At 45.7% G+C, this 18,013-nt stretch overlaps 1 protein-coding gene across 1 annotated transcript in view; it reads left to right on the top strand.

The window, feature by feature from the left end:
* PRKCE (protein kinase C epsilon) overlaps positions 1-18,013 on the top strand; it is a 169,511-nt gene that overhangs the window by 82,589 nt on the left and 68,909 nt on the right. Inside the window, exon 6 of the mRNA XM_028496538.1 lies at positions 2,763-2,917. Within this exon, the coding sequence (XP_028352339.1) occupies positions 2,763-2,917 (155 nt within the window). The remainder of the gene's footprint in view (positions 1-2,762; positions 2,918-18,013) is intronic.

Raw genomic sequence — 18,013 nt, 5'->3', positions numbered from 1 at the left:
GTGGCGCAGCGCTTGAGAATCCGCCTGCCGATGCAGGGGACACGGGTTCGTGCCCCGGTCTGGGAGGATCCCACATGCCGCAGAGCGGCTGGGCCCGTGAGCCATGGCCACTGAGCCTGTGCGTCCGGAGCCTGCGGTCCGCAACGGGAGAGGCCACAACAGTGAGAGGCCCGCGTACCGCAAAAAAAAAAAAAAAAAAAAAAGCAGCCAGGGAGGCAGGATGGGGAGGGGAGATTTTTCCTCCTTAGAAATTTGGATTCTTTCAGGCACAAGCAAGGAAATACTCCATTGTTGCTAAAGCCCAAGTCCAAGTTGGTGACCATGGACTGGCATTGCAGCAGCTGTTTCTGATGGTGGTTCAGCTAGATTAGGGCAGTGTTGAATGCATGACGCAGCTGTTCTTGCCATGGGAAAGCCTTGCCCCAAGTGCTCTAGGGCAGTGGTTCTCAAAGTGGGGGTCCCTGGCCAGCAGCATAACATCACCTGGAAACTAAGAGATGCAGAGTCTCAGGCTCCAACCCAGATCTGAATCAGAAACTCTGCGGGGCGGGAGGAGCTGGGGAGGAATCCATGTTCTAACAAGCCTCTGTCAGATTCTGATGCACAAGTTTGAGGACCTGTGTTCTTGGGAGATCCTTGAAAAGAAAAAGGAGGAAAACTCCAATAATTTATAATCCATATATCTCACCTTGGCAGAAACCAGATGGAAGAGTGGTTCTCCACCCTTGCTGCCCACTGGAATCACAGGGGGACCTTTGAAAACTACTGATGCCTGAGTCCCATCCTCGGAAATTCTGGTTTCATTGGATTGGGGTTGGCCTGATCATTTGATTTTTGAAATAAGGATTTGAATGGGGACTAGATGATTAAATGAATGGTTGGCTTCTGAATACTCCTGAGTACAAAATTGTACTTGGGGGAGAAAACAAGACAGGCTTTGAAGGGGAGGGTCAAGACAAATGGAAGAGAAGCTAGACCTTAGGGCCTTGGTGAATACCAGTAAAGCTTGAATAATTCTGGAGGTTGTGGTGGGGGGAGAAGGTAGTCTGAATTCCTAACAATTCTTAGGGATGCACTCATTTTCAAAGAGATGCCAATTATAAAGTAGATATGCCGTCAAGGCTGCTCCATGAATAAAGTGTCATTGTGATTTTTACTCAGTCTTCATGGAAATGATTCTACTAATTCTGATTGAAAACAATATGCTGACATCCTCCTGGCAGCTTTGCTGAGACCATATCTGTATGTTAAGAATGTACTCTGACCCTCTGGCCTCTCAAACCTCGCTGTTTCCCCTTTGCTCCATGAACCTCCTCCCCGGCTGACGTAGTCAGTTTACTGGTCCCCAAGCCTTCTCTGTTCCCATGTCCTGGTATTTGTTGACACCTCCCGCACCTCCTCCTCCTCTAAGGGAGGGCCTAGCTCCTTCTAGAATCCTCCATGGACCCCACCACTTCAGAGAGCTCCCCTTTCTCCTAATCCTTTCAGCACCCAGTGTCTTTAAGGCACTCTGCTCCTATTTTGTTTTCATCATTCTACCCATTTCCCATCTCTGCCCCTGTATCATAACCCCCATACTCACACCGCCGCCTCAGGACAGTGATGGTTTATAACTCTTTGCCTCCTGTCTAGCACAGCACCCCACACTCTACGGGCTCCGCAAACTGTAGGCAAGAAACTGTGCAAAAGTGAATTTCGGTCCATCTTCTTCCCACCTCAGAATGGTGGGCAGATGAGAAGGCACCACCCCTAATGAGGTATGACTGTGGTTTGGCCCTTCTTGAGGACAGAATCCATAGGAAGCACGCCAGGGTGGAAACCCCAAAAGGAGCATCCTCCAGAGTGAGACTTGGCCCTCATGGGAGGGGCTCTCACCGTCTCATTAGTCCATGTTGCTTTGTATTCGTTTCCTAGGACTGCCGTAGCAAATCACCACAAACTTGGTGGTTTAAAATAATAGAAGTCTGTTCTCTCACAGTTCTGGAGGCCAGACGTCTGAGACCAGTGTCCCTGGGCTGAAGTCAAAGTGTCGGCCGGGCCATGCTCCCTCCAGAGGCTCTAGGAGAGATCCTTCCCTGCCTCTTCCAGCTTCTGGTGGCACCGCCTTCCTTGGCTCGTGGCCGCATCACTCTAATCTCCACCTCCCTGGTCACGTTGCCTTCTCCTCCCTTCTCAAATCGCCTCTGCCTCCCTCTTATAAGGACATCTGTGACTGCATTTAGGGTCCACCCTGGTGATCCAAAATAAGGACATTTGTGACTGCATTTAAGGCCCACTCTGGTGATCCAAAATAATCTCCCCAACTCAAGATCCTTAACTTAATCACAACTGTAAAGTCCTTTTTTGCCATCTAAGGTAACATTCACACATTAAGGGATTAGGACATGGATACCTTTGCCGGGCGGGGGGCATGATATAACCCACCACACATACCAAGGTAACTGGAGCCTGCAAAGGGACAGAGACTCGTCCAAGGTCACACTTCAAGGTCATAACAGAAATTAGACGGAGACCCAGATCTCCTTTCTGTCAATTTTGGGCTTCTCCCACTAGACCAAGCTGACGCCTATAAAAAAAAAGTAAGACAGATTTTAGAATAACACTTCGTACCCTAATTCCTTCATCTTCTCTCCGGAACGTGTGCTACTAGGGTCCTTGAGTGCCGGTTCTGTTACTTTGGACTCATAGTACGTTTGCTGGCCTGTGATGTGTGGGCAGCTGCAGCGGAATTCGCTAAAAGGCATTTCCTCCTCTACTTTCAGGACCGCCTCTTTTTCGTCATGGAGTATGTAAATGGTGGAGACCTCATGTTCCAGATTCAGCGGTCCCGAAAATTCGACGAGCCTCGTTCCCGGTTCTATGCTGCAGAGGTTACGTCAGCCCTCATGTTCCTCCACCAGCATGGAGTCATCTACAGGTACCTCTCCTCTCCTCCTCTCTTCCCCAAAAGCGGAAAAAATAAAGAGTTTTCCGGATGCTTGGACTGACTTGGCTCCCGCCCCACTGGTCTCTTAGCAACCCGCTTTAGATTAGTTGTTTGTTCCAATTTGCTTACAGAGGGCTTTTTGGGGGGCTGTTTATCACGGTGAATGTTAATATTTGAATGGCCCTGGGAGATCTGACCCACTGTTTGTGCCAGTTTTGATTGAAAGCTTAAGCAGGACATTTGAAAGGCTCGGCGCCAAGTAACCTTGGGGTGACCTTCGTTTCTCTCTGCCCCACCCCCCCTACCCTCTTCCTTGAACATCAGGGCATTCTCTTTACTTTTTCCTTCTGTGCCATGAACTTCCTCCCCTTCCCAACCTCTTGCCACTTCCTGAGTTTGTTTGGCTTAGCTGTCTCCAGCAGATAGAATCGGAGAAGGAGGAGTTCCTTGCGGGTCTCAGGGTTTATGATCTTGGGGGGGGAGGAGGGGAGGGGAACTAGACAATATCCAACAGGAAGTGACTCTCTACAGATCATCCAGTCCCTTATTACTGCTTTGTCCCCCTTCCAAGAAAACATAGAACGAACACACACAAAAAAATTTTCCAGTAAGAGAGCAAGACTACGCAGGCTCTTCTGTGAGGTCAGGAATTCTGGGAGGAGTAAATATTTAAAATTAGCAACAAGGACACTAAAGTTCCTTAAGGTTTTTTCAATGACTGTCAATTTCTTTACTCAGATTTTGCTTCCTCCTTTTTTTTTTTTTTTTTTTTTTTTTAATTGGGTAGAAGAATAGCTGGCTTGGTTCAACCCAGAGCTAATCCCTCACCAGAACTTCACTGACCTGCTCCCGGGAGCAATGCCCCGACTAAATGTTCTCCAAGGGGTTCTGACCAACCCTCACCAGCTTCCTAAAGTCCCTCTGCTGAAACATAGTCAGTGGCTCCCTATGGCCTGCATAACAAAGCCCATACTTTCTAGCCTGCTTTCCTAGCCCTCCATGACAGGAGTCCACGTATTTGTTTCCTGTTACTGCATAACAAATTACCACAAACGCAGTGCCTTAAAACAACACCCATTGATTATCTCACAGTTTCCACGGGGCAGGAGTCCAGGCAAGGCACACCTGGGTTTCTCTGCTGTGATCAAGGTGTCAGCCAGAGTGCATTCTTATCTGAAGTTTGGGCTCCTCTTCCAGGCTTACATGGTTGCGGGCAGAATTCATTTCCTTGCAGCTGGAGCATTCACGTGGCTTCCCTCAAGGCCAGAAGGAGAGAAAGTCTTTCCTGCTTTGAGTCTCTAACTTCAGGGAGACCTGGACCCTCTTTGAAACAGATCATTTGATTAGATTGGGCACAGCCAGGCTAATCTCTCTTTTGTTTAACTCAAAGTTAAATGACTTAGGGACTTTAAATATACATGCAAATCCCTTGGCCCTTGCCCTCTAATGTCATATAATCTCAATAGTGATATCACATCCCTTTTCCACATTGTTTTGGTTGGAGGTAAGTCACAGTTTCGCCACCGTATACAAGGGGGGGGGGGTATGAGATTATACCAGAGTGTGACACCTTGGGGGTCACCTTTAGTTATGTCTACTTCAGCCCAGAACACCTTTCTCCCCTCACTTCCCATGATCTCTTGTTTTGAACCCACCAAGGTTCTTAGCTTTCCTCAAACTCACCTGCCAATTCCCAACTTCCTCATTTTTCTGCCCTCCTCTCCACCTCCTCTGTCCAGCCCAGAAGCCTCATGCAATACTGCCTGCCGGCTCGAAGGCTGGTCCCACCAACCAGAGCAAGTCTCTCCATCCACCACCCTTTATTTGCAATTTGGGAATGAATTGCAAGTTGAAACTAATTGCTGCACCTGCCACTCTTCACCTTCTGTTAGGGTCGGGCATCCATGTGGGTCCTTCACTAAGTCACACCCTCTCCTTTAGGGTCATGGCTGCTTCTTTTTGACCCTTTGATCTTCTTATTTTACATCCTCTTCTTACCTTGCACGTAGTAAATGGTCAACAAATGACCATTGGCTTCAATTAGTTTAAAACCCTAATCTCTGCCCCCAAAACTGGTTGCAGGCTAGTTAGAGATACCAGGGTTAGGTATGTGGAAAGATCACCCATACTACAAGGCAGTGCACTGTTAGGTGCCAGTGACAAGAAGAATTGTCATGCATTGATATATCATCCCCATCCCCTCCCTATTAGAGTGGGTATAATCATCCACAGTTTACCAGCAGGGATTCAGAGACTTCCCTTAAATAATTTGCCCCAGGCCGTAAGTGACGGACTTAGGAAGTGTAACTGATCAGCCAGCTCGTGCTACACATCATGACACTTGTCATGGGGCTCATCAAGTCCAAGTCCACACTTTTACTAGTCATTCCAGGTACTCCAAAACTTGACTTTTTCTTACATGTCTGGTTTCTTCTCCTTTCTACTTCCCTCGTTGAATGCTTCCCTCTCATCACACCTGTGAACACTTTTGCTCTGTTGACTTCTGTGAGCCATACATGGCCCCTCTCTTTCTCTCCTTCCCATCTCCTTGACCACCTCTCTTCAATCTCTATATCACCTGGCCTGGTCCTTCTTCCCTCCACCCCATCTTCTAAATGCTGGTTTTTCCCACGGACTTCATCCCCAAATACTCCTCCTGAGCAATTTCAGCATTTGCATGCCTCCAACTGACACCTGTGTGCCCGTGACTTCCACATCACTCTCTCCAGAACCCCGCACAAGAGCTCTCTCTTTCAAGACAACCTCCAAGGCCTTCTTCCTTCTTCCCTGGCTAGTGTGCAAGAATTTCTTGACTTGACTCACTCACTGCCTCGCAGTTTTCTGCCCTTCTGTCCGTCTACCTCCCTCTCCATCGCTGCCCAGTGTTCTTTCAAAGCACAGGCTGATTGTCACAGGGTCGCCTTCTTAGCATCCTTCAACCCTCATAAGATAAAGCACAGAAAGGGGTGCTTTTTCTACCCAGAGGAGATGCCTTTTTGTGTTTCTCACAAAGACACCGTGCATGCTGACAGGGCCCTCATGGCCCCCGACGATCTTCTGCTCCTTATCCCCCTTCCCCCAACCGTGTATCCCACCCTCAAGGCCCTCCAAATTAGGCCATTCTCCCCCAAATACCCTTCTCTTTCATTTCTCCTAGTCTTTGTCTCCACTGTCCCTGGAATTCCCTTGCTCCTAATCTGTGTCTTGATCGGTGAGTGGCTTCCAGGTCACATCTATGATCTGACTGCCTTAGGGTCCCTGGCTTAAAAAAATAGGTAGATTCCAGAACACGGGACAAGGGGACTAGATAAGGATATAGGTGAGGAAAGAGTGGCCATGAGTTGGTGATCGCTGAAGCTAGGCGATGGGTACACGGGGGTTCACTATTCTGTCTGCTTTTTTGTATGTTTTGAATTTGTCGTAATAATCATAATTTTTTTAAAAAGAATAGCAATTCCAGGGTACCATTCCTAGAGCCTTTGATTCAGTAGGTCTGGTATGGGGTTCAGGAATCTGTACTTTCTTAAAACATTCCTCAGGTGATTCGGGGACCACGGGTCTAGAAAAATTTCGTTCTGCCCTCAGAACTGTGTCAGATGCCCCGGCTCTGGGAGGCCTCCCCTGACCACCCAGCCTGCCGTGGGGGTCATGCCTTCCCTGAGCGACAGCATCTCTCTGGATCAGGCTGGTTCCCTTTGCCAACCTTGTATTTTCACTTAAGATACCTATTCGGTGATTGAGAACTCCATGCAAGCGTGCTTACCTGGCTGGCCTAGGATGGTACCCTGCTTGTAGTAGGTGTCCACTAAATACTTGTTCTAGTCTCTAATGCTCCAGAGCCTTCCAGTCTAGCGGGTTGCTACCTCATACATGTGTACTTTTGAAAGTCTGTGTTGGAAGCATCTGCAAACACACACACACACGGTTTTTTTTTTTTTCCTCTTTGCCCCTGAACGGCTCCCCTTCCTTTATCTCTCTCGATTCATAGATGAATGAGGACCATGTGATCTCTCTTTCCCATGCTGCTCTGTTTGAAGCTTCCAGCACACAGGCTATATGGTATGCGTCTCTGCATATTCGCCTCTGGCTGTTCCGAAGCCCAGGTGGAGACCATATTTTGGGTGGTGCAGGGGTTTATCTGGGAGATTGGCAAGAACAAATTTTGCAGGCGGAACCTCACTGCTGAAGTTGAGATAGAATTTTCCGGCTTTCCTGCTGGCATTTATACACAAACTAATTAGCAGCTAATTGGCCGGGGTTCAGGAACTAAGGGAAGACGTCGTTTCCCTGACTGGGGGCTCACACTTGAAGTCGAGCCCAGGCTGACAGGCTCCCTTTCCTCTGGGCCCTCTCTGGTCAGGTTCCCCCCATGGGCGGCACAGGGCACTGTCTCTGTGTCCCCTGCCCAGCCTTCCTGAGGATCCTCTGTGTGCTGCAGTGGGAACAGGCGTTAGCTTACTGTGTGTCCACGCTTCCTAACTATGGCTTTTAAAAACCTCTTCCCCTCCCTTACGCGCTCACACATACCATGACGGGGAGGTTTTCAGGGGTGGACTTTCTTCGGAAAGTTGATTCAGGGAACTTTCTCCTATTATACTTCATGCTCAGAGCTTGTCTGTTTTCCTCTGAGCTGCTCAGTACAGCAGCTGAGTCTCAGAGGATGCTCCTCTGACCACGGGACATGGAAGAGAGACTGTGGGATCCACCTCAGACACAGAGGGCAGCGGGGGTTCCCTGGGAGGAGAACCAGAGGCTTGGCAGACAGGAATGCATCTTCTTCTTTCACAATCACATGTACTGCGGCAGAGGGTGGTAAAGAACGTGGCTTCTGCCACTCTGGCCAAGTGTCTTAACACTAGAAGAATGAATTCCTTCCTTCATTTTTATAAAATTGAATTCCTTTTTTTAACGTATAGAAGTAGTGGTCATAGGAAAAAATCAAAATTTAAACAGCAAAGAAAGGTAAAGTCAGTTTTCTCTTCCCCGACCTCATATGTACCCAGGACAAAACAGTTGAACGGCTTCTAGAGAATCCTTCAAGAAATCTTGAGCAAGTGACTGAACCTCTTCATGACTGGCTTCCCTGTGGGGTTCGGATAATACCTGCCTTGTCTCCTTTCTAAAGTAGTTGAGAGTGATCATGACTAGTCAGACTGTACAGAAGGATATAAAAACAAGTGGGGAATGACAAGGTACTTTATTTATGTCAAGTATGATTGATGATTAACATTCCTCACTTAGAGCACTAAAATTTGGCCTTTTACCAGCAGGAGAGGAAGTTGTAAGTTTTAAAGCTCTCCTGCTCCTTTAATTCTCCAAGATTTTCAATCTTTAATGAGCCATCCTCATCACCCCCGAAAAGTCAGTCCGCCCTGGGTGCCTGTTATGTGTCTGGTGCCAGAACGGAGGGGCCATAAGGGGACAGGAAGAGAGAGAAGGGCATTTCTGCTTTGGCCCCATCTAGATCACTCTGTACTCTGGAGGTGCTTAGAATAGGCTTTCCTTGTTGATGATAATGTTTATAAAAAGTCAGTTAAGAATTAAAAGCAGGGAACAAAGATTTCGTTTAGACTCAGGTAAGCCTGAGTCTGAAATGTCTGGTCCTTTCCAGGGCTGGGGGACAAAGCCCAAAAGGAGGGACTTGGGAGGGATTTCCCTAGAAAGAGCTGAAGACATACAGCGGTCTCTGGCTGTGCTCTCGAAGCCCAGCCTCCCTGGGAAATGCATACAGAGTTGTGATGTGCTCCATAGTCTTACCTTGCTGGTGGTCTAAGGGGGTTGTGTGCCTGGTCTGCGGAATGATAGCCTGCCTTGATCCCTGGAAAGCTTCCCTGCCACAGGCAGTTAGGCGTTTCCTGAGTTGATGAAGGTCTCTGGTTAAAGGCTGTGTTAATAACTGGAAAATCTACTGTTTAGAGTCTCATCTTCTTTCAGTACATTTCCAATGTAGCTAATGCTCATACATAGCAGGGGAGGAGGAGGAATTGGCGTGATTCCTTCCACCTTCCTTCTCAGTCTTCTTAGGACCTGGCCCTTAGAAAATCACGTGGGGATCTTTGTTCCCACAGAGCACTGTTCTCAGCCATCGGCATTCCCCCACCCATTGTAGAAAATGATACTTTCGTGTAAAACTCCTAAGGACCTAGGGGCTGAGTGTGTAATGAGATGATACCAGTTCCCGCGGCAGGAATCGCAGTGTAAATATTAGATCAAGAAGGCCCTCAGAGGCTGTCTAATCCAACTCCATTTTATAGATGCGGAACTTGGAAACCAAAACCGGGCAATAACTCACTCAAGTTTATGCAGTGAGGTGTTATAAAGCTTAGATGTTATTTTAATCAAAGATATTCGTATAGATAAAGATTCAAACAGTTCTACACAGTGCTTAAAGAGATGAGAAGCCATTTTCTGCCCTTCCTCCCCACCAATTTCCCCTTCCACAGAGACAACCACTTACAGTTCTTTTAGCTGACACTTCTGGTATGGACCTTTGTATTTCAAAATAACATGGGTTTTTTTTTTTTTTGTTTTGTTTTGTTTTTAATTGACGTATAGTTGATTTCCAGTGTTGTGTTAGTTTCTGGTGTACAGCAAAGTGATTCAATTATGCGTATATATATGTATTTTTTCACATTTCCATTATGGTTTATTACAGGATATTGAATATATTTCCCTATGCTGTACAGTAGGACCTTGTTGTTTTATCTATTTTAAATATAATAGTTTGTGTCTGCTAATCCCAAACTCCTAATTTATCCCCCCTTCATCCCATTCGCAATTTTTGGTAACCATAAATTGGTTTTCTATGTCTGTGAGTCTGTATCTGTTTTGTAAGTAAGTTCATTTGTATCATAATTTAGATTCCACATATAAGTGATATCATATGACATTTGTCTTTGTCTGACTTACTTCACTTAGTATGATAATCTCTAGGTCCTTCCATATTGCTGCAAATGGCAACGTATAGTTGATTTCCAGTGTTGTGTTAGTTTCTGGTGTACAGCAAAGTGATTCAATTATGCGTATATATATGTATTTTTTCACATTTCCATTATGGTTTATTACAGGATATTGAATATATTTCCCTATGCTGTACAGTAGGACCTTGTTGTTTTATCTATTTTAAATATAATAGTTTGTGTCTGCTAATCCCAAACTCCTAATTTATCCCCCCTTCATCCCATTCGCAATTTTTGGTAACCATAAATTGGTTTTCTATGTCTGTGAGTCTGTATCTGTTTTGTAAGTAAGTTCATTTGTATCATAATTTAGATTCCACATATAAGTGATATCATATGACATTTGTCTTTGTCTGACTTACTTCACTTAGTATGATAATCTCTAGGTCCTTCCATATTGCTGCAAATGGCACCATTTCATTTTTTATGGCTGAGTAGTATTCTATTGATATATATACCACATTCCCTTTATCCATTCATCTGTCGATGGACATTTAGGTTGCTTCCATGTCTTGGCTGTTGTAAATAGTGCTGCTTTGAATATTAGGATGCATGTATCTTTTCAAATTAGAGTTTTCTCTGGATATATGCCCAGGAGTGGGATTGGTGGATCATATGGCAACTCTATTTTTAGTTTTTTAACGAACCTCTGTATTGTTTTCCATGGAGGCTGCACCAGTTTATATTCCTGCCAACAGTGTAGGAGGGTTCCCTTTTCTCCACACCCTCTCCAGCAGTTGTTATTTGTAGACTTTTTAATGATGGCCATTCTGACCAGTGTGAGGTGATACCTCATTGTACTAAATAACATGTTTTAATGTTATTTTTGAAATTTTATTTTAGACATTATCTAGTGACTTTCCACTATGGAAGTGAGAATTTAGTTCTCTGCCCCACCTACTACCTACTCACCACCCCATCACATCCACATAGCCTTCCAAACCTCCCATCTTCTCAACAGAGTTTACTGTAATTTTTGTTAAATGAATATACATTGTCCACATTATTATGACTGTGAAATACTATTTGGAACTAAGCCACTTGATAAGCTATAATTACTTTTCCTTTCCTATACATTTTCTCTGTTTGTTTTCCCTGGAGATAACACAGATGCTCTCCAGATTGTCCACATCTCCCTTCAGGGTGGCTAGGTGCAATAGGCATTCTATCAATATTCTTGGATAAATTTCTACCAGTACCTTCTAAACTGCTCCGGTCTGAACGGTTGTCCTCAGGGCCTACTGCAGAGCTGTCACCCTGGGATCTCCCTTCACTGTTGTCCAGGCGTCTTTGCCTCTTCCATGTGAGAGCTCCTCCCTTATATCACATGTCTCCTCTTTCTTGATACACTTTCTTGATGTGGTGAATGTACCTTCTGAGAAAGAGTATGAAAAGTAAATTTTTGAGATCTTCCTTTTATATCTAAAACCATCTTGACTGTACTCTCAAACTTGATAAAGAGTTTGGCTAGGTATAGAATTCTAGATTGAAAACCATTTTCACTAAAAATGTGAAGGTATTGTTCCACTGCCTTCCAACTCCCAGTGTTGCTATTAAGAAGTCCAAAACTATTTTGTTCTCGATCCTTTGTATAGACCTATTTCTTTTTTCTGGAAGCTTGTTAATTACATGTTAATGATGTGGTGTAGACCCATTTTCATCCATTGCACTGGGCCTTAGATAAACCTTTTTAATTTAGAAAATCATGTCCTTCAGTTCTGGGAAATGTCTAATTTCTTTAATGATTTCTTCTGTTCTCTTTCTGTAACTATCGTTCAGATATTGGAGTAGTCAACTTGGGCATCATTACAATGAATCATCCTATGGGCCACTTATTTGGGGAACTTCTGACTATCAATATTTTTAGAGTTTTTGTCTTGGAGTCCTCAGATTACCCTGGGAAGACTTTTCCAGAGTCCTGTCTGAAGAGACAGGGCTTGGCAGCCAGGTGAGCCAAATGAAAGAAGAGGGTTGAAGGCCCAGCTCCCAGAATACGTATATCCATCCAATTGCCCTGTTTTTAGTTCTATACACTGGTGCCTGCCCTCTCCCCCATTCCACCCTGGTCTCGGAGACTTTCTGTTTCTCCCCTGCAGAGAATAAATCTCTGATGTAGAGAAGGGGCTGTGCAGAGTAAGAAGAGAATCTGAGTTTTTAATTGCTTTTCAACCAGATCTCTTCACTTTATCTCTTTCTACATCATCCTCATCTCCAGAGGTAACGGTTACTGCAAATTCCTGAGCTTTGTTAGAGCAGGAAGTGGGAGATTCTACAGCGTAAATTTGATCATTCTTGACTTTCCCCATTGCTGGTTCAGGATTCAGCTCTTTCTCAGGTCTACTGAGTCATGTCCCACTCACCCCTCTGCTTTCCAGCTTCCAAAATTACGTCACTGTTCTTTCTTCTCTTGTTCGCCCCCATCTTTGTGTGTTTAGGCCTTTCCTTTGTGTGTAATTTTGGGACAGAGAGAAAAATAATTTGTTGTGGGTATTTGAGAAGTCAATAATTTTATATCTAGAAGTCAGTAATAATAATAATAACAATAACAAAAATAATAACCACCACAGCAGTAGCAGCAACGGCAACAACGATAGCAAGATACTCATTTAGCCTTCGTTACCAGCCAGACTCTATTCTGAGCACTTTGCACCCATTAACTCATTTAATCATCACACAACAGCTCTGTGCGGTAGATACAACTATTATCCATGGGATTTACGGTATTTCCAAAGAAGGAGATCCTGCCAGATCCCACCCGACTGCCGCCACTGTCAGGTCACCCTGTCCCATTGCTGCCAGCTGCGGTCTTGTGTGGGAAGCAAAGTTGTAAGCTGGAGACACGGCGCTGAATTGGGAGTCGGAGAGCTGGGGCTGAATCCAGCATCTGTCTCGTCTTTATTGTGTTTTCCTGGGCAGAATACTTAAACTGTTTGAAGTGTAGTTCCCTCACTGTACCATGGGAATTAGAATGCAAAGCTCCCTGGACTGTGTGGAAAATTACATGAGAAAACATTTGCAGAAGTGCCGAGCGCAATTCTTGGCACCTAGGAAGCTCCATAAATATTGGTTGGATGAATGAGTGGGAGGAGGGTTATGGAGTCAGAGGATGTTATGGGCTGAATTGTGTCCCCTCCAAATTCGTATGTTAAAGTCCTAACTCCTAGTACCTCAGAATGTGGCTGTATTTGGAGATAGGCCCTTTAAAGAGGTAAGAGGTAAAATAAGGTCACATGGGTGATCCCTAATCCAGTATGACCAGTGTCTTAATAAGATGAGGAGATTAGGACACAGACATACACAGAGGGAGACCATGAAGACACCAGGAGAAAACCCATTTACAGGCCAAAGAGAAATCTCAGAAGAAACCAATCCTCCATCTGGGACTTCCAGCCTCCAGAACTGTGAGAAATACATTTCTGTTGCTTAAGTCACCCAGAGTGTGGTACTTGGCTATAGCAACCCTAGCAAACTAATATAGAGAACGCAGGTTGCAGTCCCAGCATTGCCACCTACTAACCGTGTAACCCTGGGCAAACGACCTAATCTCTCTGAGCCACAGTTTCCTCATCTGTAAAATGGAGCTGATAATAAATATCAAATCGAAATAAGATGGCCAGGCCTGCAGCCTTGGCATAAATTGAAAGCTTTAAATAAGCTAATGGACATAAAAGGACTCTGTAAGTTGTTTGGGGCACAGCAAGGTGTGGGGAGGTGCAGACGCCCCAGGAATGATGACACCCTGTTTGTGGGGAGCAGGGTGGTGGACATGTGAGGCTCTGTCCCCATGCAGGTCAAGGGCCCATCTAGGACAGGGCCTAGGTGTCAGGGTCAGGCGGTATTCCGGGGAAGGGAGCCTCCCTTTGGCGTTATTCCAATACTGTGAGCATGCGGGGACCCTGAGGCAGGGTAAGAGAGTACTGAGAAATGCACCTAACAGTGTCCAGTGGGCTGGAACAGCTGACGGGTGTGCTTGCATAGGAAATCTGCAGAGTCTGACTTCCGTGCCTCGGCCTCCTTGACGGAGATCTACCATCTTCATGAGCTCCCACTCCACCCCCCACTCCCTACATGACCACCTTCAGCAAAAAAGCTGACTTCAAAAATGTGCGTTTTGGTAATGAGAGTCATTTGGTCCCTCTACCATGTTGTAGAATTGAAGGGCTTGTCTCCTGATAAAGGAATACTAAGTGTAATCGTGGGGTTTCAGGGGTAGTCACTTTTTTGTGGGTCTAGGTTTACTTAGAGGTGAGACCATCTTCACCCCAAACTCCTTTCGTGCGGTGTCACCTGCCAGTGACAGTGTAGGGTGAAGTCGCTGTGACATGATAAAGGGGAGGGGAAGAGAGAGCAGAGCCTGAGCTGGTTGGGATGAAAGCCAAGTTTATATTCTTCTGAGGAAGCCATGTTATTGCCGACCAGATCAGAAGTAGAATGCTGACTCCGTTGACATTGGAGGCTCAGAGCAAACAGGAAGTTTGGAACCAGAGGGAAATTCCTGATTAAATGTGTCTGAGTGTTTCAGCTAATAGTGTGTGTTCAGAGAGAAAATGATCAGGGACCCTGTCATCTACTTTTGTGTCTCTCATTAGACCTACCACAGAGCTGAGAACCCATTGTAGTGGGTAAGGACTCCTGGCTCAAACTCTTGTCTCCACTGCTTATTAGGTATGTGATCTTCAGCAAGGCACTTACTTCTCTAACCCTCAGTTTCTTCATCTGTAAAATTACCTCCCTCAAAGAGAGATTGTGAGAATCAAATACATGTTAATATGTGTAACATCATTACGATTGTGTCGGGTACAGAGTAAACACTCACTGAATGCTCGCTGCTGCTATTGCCATCGTTATTCTATTTCACAAGTGGCTGAGCGGACAGTTGGTCAGATTCACTTTGTCCACCTCGAAAAGTTTACCATGAATGTATCTTGCTAGCGGACAAACTGATGAAAACACCTTGTCAGGTTAGAGTCTCCCAAACAAAGGCTAGTTTGAGGACTTGGGACCTGTATTATGAAGCAGAATTCGGCATATGTAGCTTTTATGACCATGCAGTGTTGTTCTATAGAAAGTAGACATCTTGGAACATGTTTTACTGCAGTGTATTCAACAGTAGAGCCTGAATTCTCCTGGGCTGAGTCTTATGATTTTGTTTCTTCAATGCCTTTGGCTAATGATTGAACTGCAAAAAATGGGAATTGTTTTAGCAAACAGTGGGCGGCTTTGCCACGTGGTAAGCAGAGTCTGTGTGAACGTCTGAGTGAATCCCGCGGTCTCAGCCCTGGCTGAGTCCAAGATGACTCAGGCTGTTGGGGGCGCCCCTCAGCCCATGGAAGCATTAGGGGCCACAGTTAATTAGCTTTGTTTCTCTCTTTGGTCATGTGGTAACAGGCTGATGGATTAATCCTGTTGGTTGTTGCCACCTTCTCTCTCCTTGCTTCTGGGTCTCTTCTCCCACCGTTCCTACAGGTTAACTATCATAAAGTAAGGAGTTGGGGCACTTTCTTGCTCAGAAGTCTGCAGTGACTCTGTGTTGTCTCAGGATATTGTCCAGACTCTTCCACCTCTTACCTGAAGCCATCCCCAAGCTGACCCTCTCACTAACTTCTTCTCCAGGATTTGCACACAGGTCTCTTCCCACCCACCCTGCCTTCCCAAGTGCTTCTCCCACCGGGCTCCTCCCTGGAAGGTGTCCTCATCAACACAGCCACACACACTGTGCATTTATCACCCAGATCCCAACATCAACTCCTCTCTTTGCCTAGGAATAGCGTACATTTTTCTAGACTACCAGACCTTCCTTTTCACTTTGTATTTTTTTCTAACTCTTTCCCGTCCTTTAAGATTCAGCTTCAGTTCATTTTCCCCTGGCCCTTTCAAGTAAAGTTGGTCCTTTCTTCCTCCCGTTAACGCTGCATCTACTCCATTATATTCTAGCATTTCTCACATTGTACTGACAACTGTTTCTTGGTTGAATAATCTTGTAGAGCTTCTGCGGGTTATGCTGAACTTAAGGTTGAATCCAATCACCCTTGAGTTCATGGCCAACCTATTCAAATGGATCGAGCAAAACACCTCCAGGGAGGTAGGGGGACTTTCTAAATATATTTGGCCACAGGGATGCGCTTTCTGGTGGACTTCTTGCTGGACCCACATTTTCCTGGGCTTCCTTTCTGTGCGCACTGCCCCATTCCACGGTCTTTTTATTCTTCACAGTGTCTGGCTGATGAAGTGCTGCAGTAGAAAGAACGTGGGGCCAGGAATCGGGCCAGAACTCTGATAAAGCTTTGCCTCAGTTGGGTGACCTCAGGCAAAATACTTCTCCTCTCTGGACCTCGGCTCTGTACGTGATGGCTGCATTGGAGGATCTTTCTCTGTGAGCCTGAGGTTGTTGGTCTGGGAATCCCTTGAACAGACTCTGAAAATGAATCTCAAAAAATGGCTTCTGCAAATGACCTCAGTGAGGCTCCAGAGGTAGCTGTATTTAACTGCCTGGTGCCTTCTGGAGAGTTTAGAGGTCCTGGAACATGAGACTTCGTTGGCAGGTGGTCTCATGCTCTGCCCTCTGAATGTCAGATCACTCTCTGTGGATCCCCCACTCCAGTGTATCCACAGTCCCCCCTCTTAATCAAAACAAATGGTTTCTCAAGGGTCTGATGCAGCCAAGTTAAGTGTTTATCCCTGTAGTGAGCAGAGCTTCCTCCAAGGGCCATAACCCACCATATGGGCAAGAGTTCCTGTCTGAAGATCAGGGCTGTTTGCTTAGAACGTCGTGGTCCCATCAAGATTCAGAATCTCACTCCCCAGGATTCAGAACCTTCTCTGAAGTGGGAAATCTCTCAGATGAAATTCCCTCCGTTGTTGGAAATCTGCTAATGCAAAAGCATTCATCCAAAAGGGATTTCAGTTTGGGTTTGTACCATTTCTTGAAGAGTACCACTCTGTTGTTCAGAGAGCTGTGTGTTTAAGCAGATGCTCATTTATTCAGTCAGCAATGACTGTTAAGCCTCCTTGGTGTATCAGGTGTAGGCCTTGGAGATACCATGAAAAGGAAAAGACACACACTCTCTGCCCTCTTGGCACTTAAGTTTGGGTGGGGACGCCAGGCAATAAAATGAACAATAACAGTAAAAAACTGATAAGGATGGTGATAGGGACAGGATAGGGTGCCAGGGAACTACATAGCACAGATACCTCCGCTGGATGGGGAAGATCACGGAAGGCTTTCTGGGGGAATTGACCTCTCCCAAAGAGGCCCAATGGGGTAAGAGTTGGCCAGAGGAAGAGGTCATGGGAGAGTGTACCAAGGAGTGGGATCAGGATGTGTGCAGGCTTGGGTAGGCGGGATGCCAAAGGGGTCTGTGGGTCTAAAGAATTTCTACATGCCTGGATCTCAAAGCACAAAGGGAGGCTTGGTGAGCAGCGAGGCTTGAGGGGAGACCACAGACCCCATCCTGAGGGGCCACAGAATGACTGTCCAAAGTCACGTGACTGCACACTGTTGTGCTGTTAGGTTGTGTTATATGTGGGAATTGTGGAAGAAGGGCCTACTCTTTAATAGAATTTTAGAGGTGTGAGTAAACTTGGGGGTCAGCTACTCCAACGCCATCTTCTATAGATGAGTAAATTAGGGAGGTGGTATGACTTGTCCAAGGTCATTCAGTCTCTTGATGATGCAGACAGAACCACTGGTGGGGGCTCTGGTGTTTTTTGATAGTGTGGGCTGATAAACTGACTCCAAATAAACAAACAGAAGCACCTGGTTTGTAGCTGATTTCCATGGTGTACATATTCCCTCCGGGGGAAATTTCAAGCTACCCATGTTTCACAATCAGCTCACAACTCCTCCTGAAAATTTAGCAATCTGATTTGTGAGCTGGCACCAAAGGGGGAAAGCTATGCACATCTCTTCCCAGCTCCATGGCCAGTGACATTTTGTTGGTAGGTTGATGTCAGCCATGGTGGGAGTATTTGTACCATGGAACTCAGCAAACGCTACAGATCAAAGTTTGTTTCCCCTGGAAAGCTATTGTTAAATATTTACCAGTACACCACTGTAAAATGAAGTCTATCGATTAAGTTGGGCAGTGCTGTTCGGGTCAAATATACCCTTCTTGGTTTTCTGCCTGTT

This window comes from Physeter macrocephalus, chromosome 12, assembly GCF_002837175.3.
Source record: "Physeter macrocephalus isolate SW-GA chromosome 12, ASM283717v5, whole genome shotgun sequence".
Classification (NCBI taxonomy): domain Eukaryota; kingdom Metazoa; phylum Chordata; class Mammalia; order Artiodactyla; family Physeteridae; genus Physeter; species Physeter macrocephalus.
This window is presented reverse-complemented; position numbering and strand designations above follow the sequence as displayed.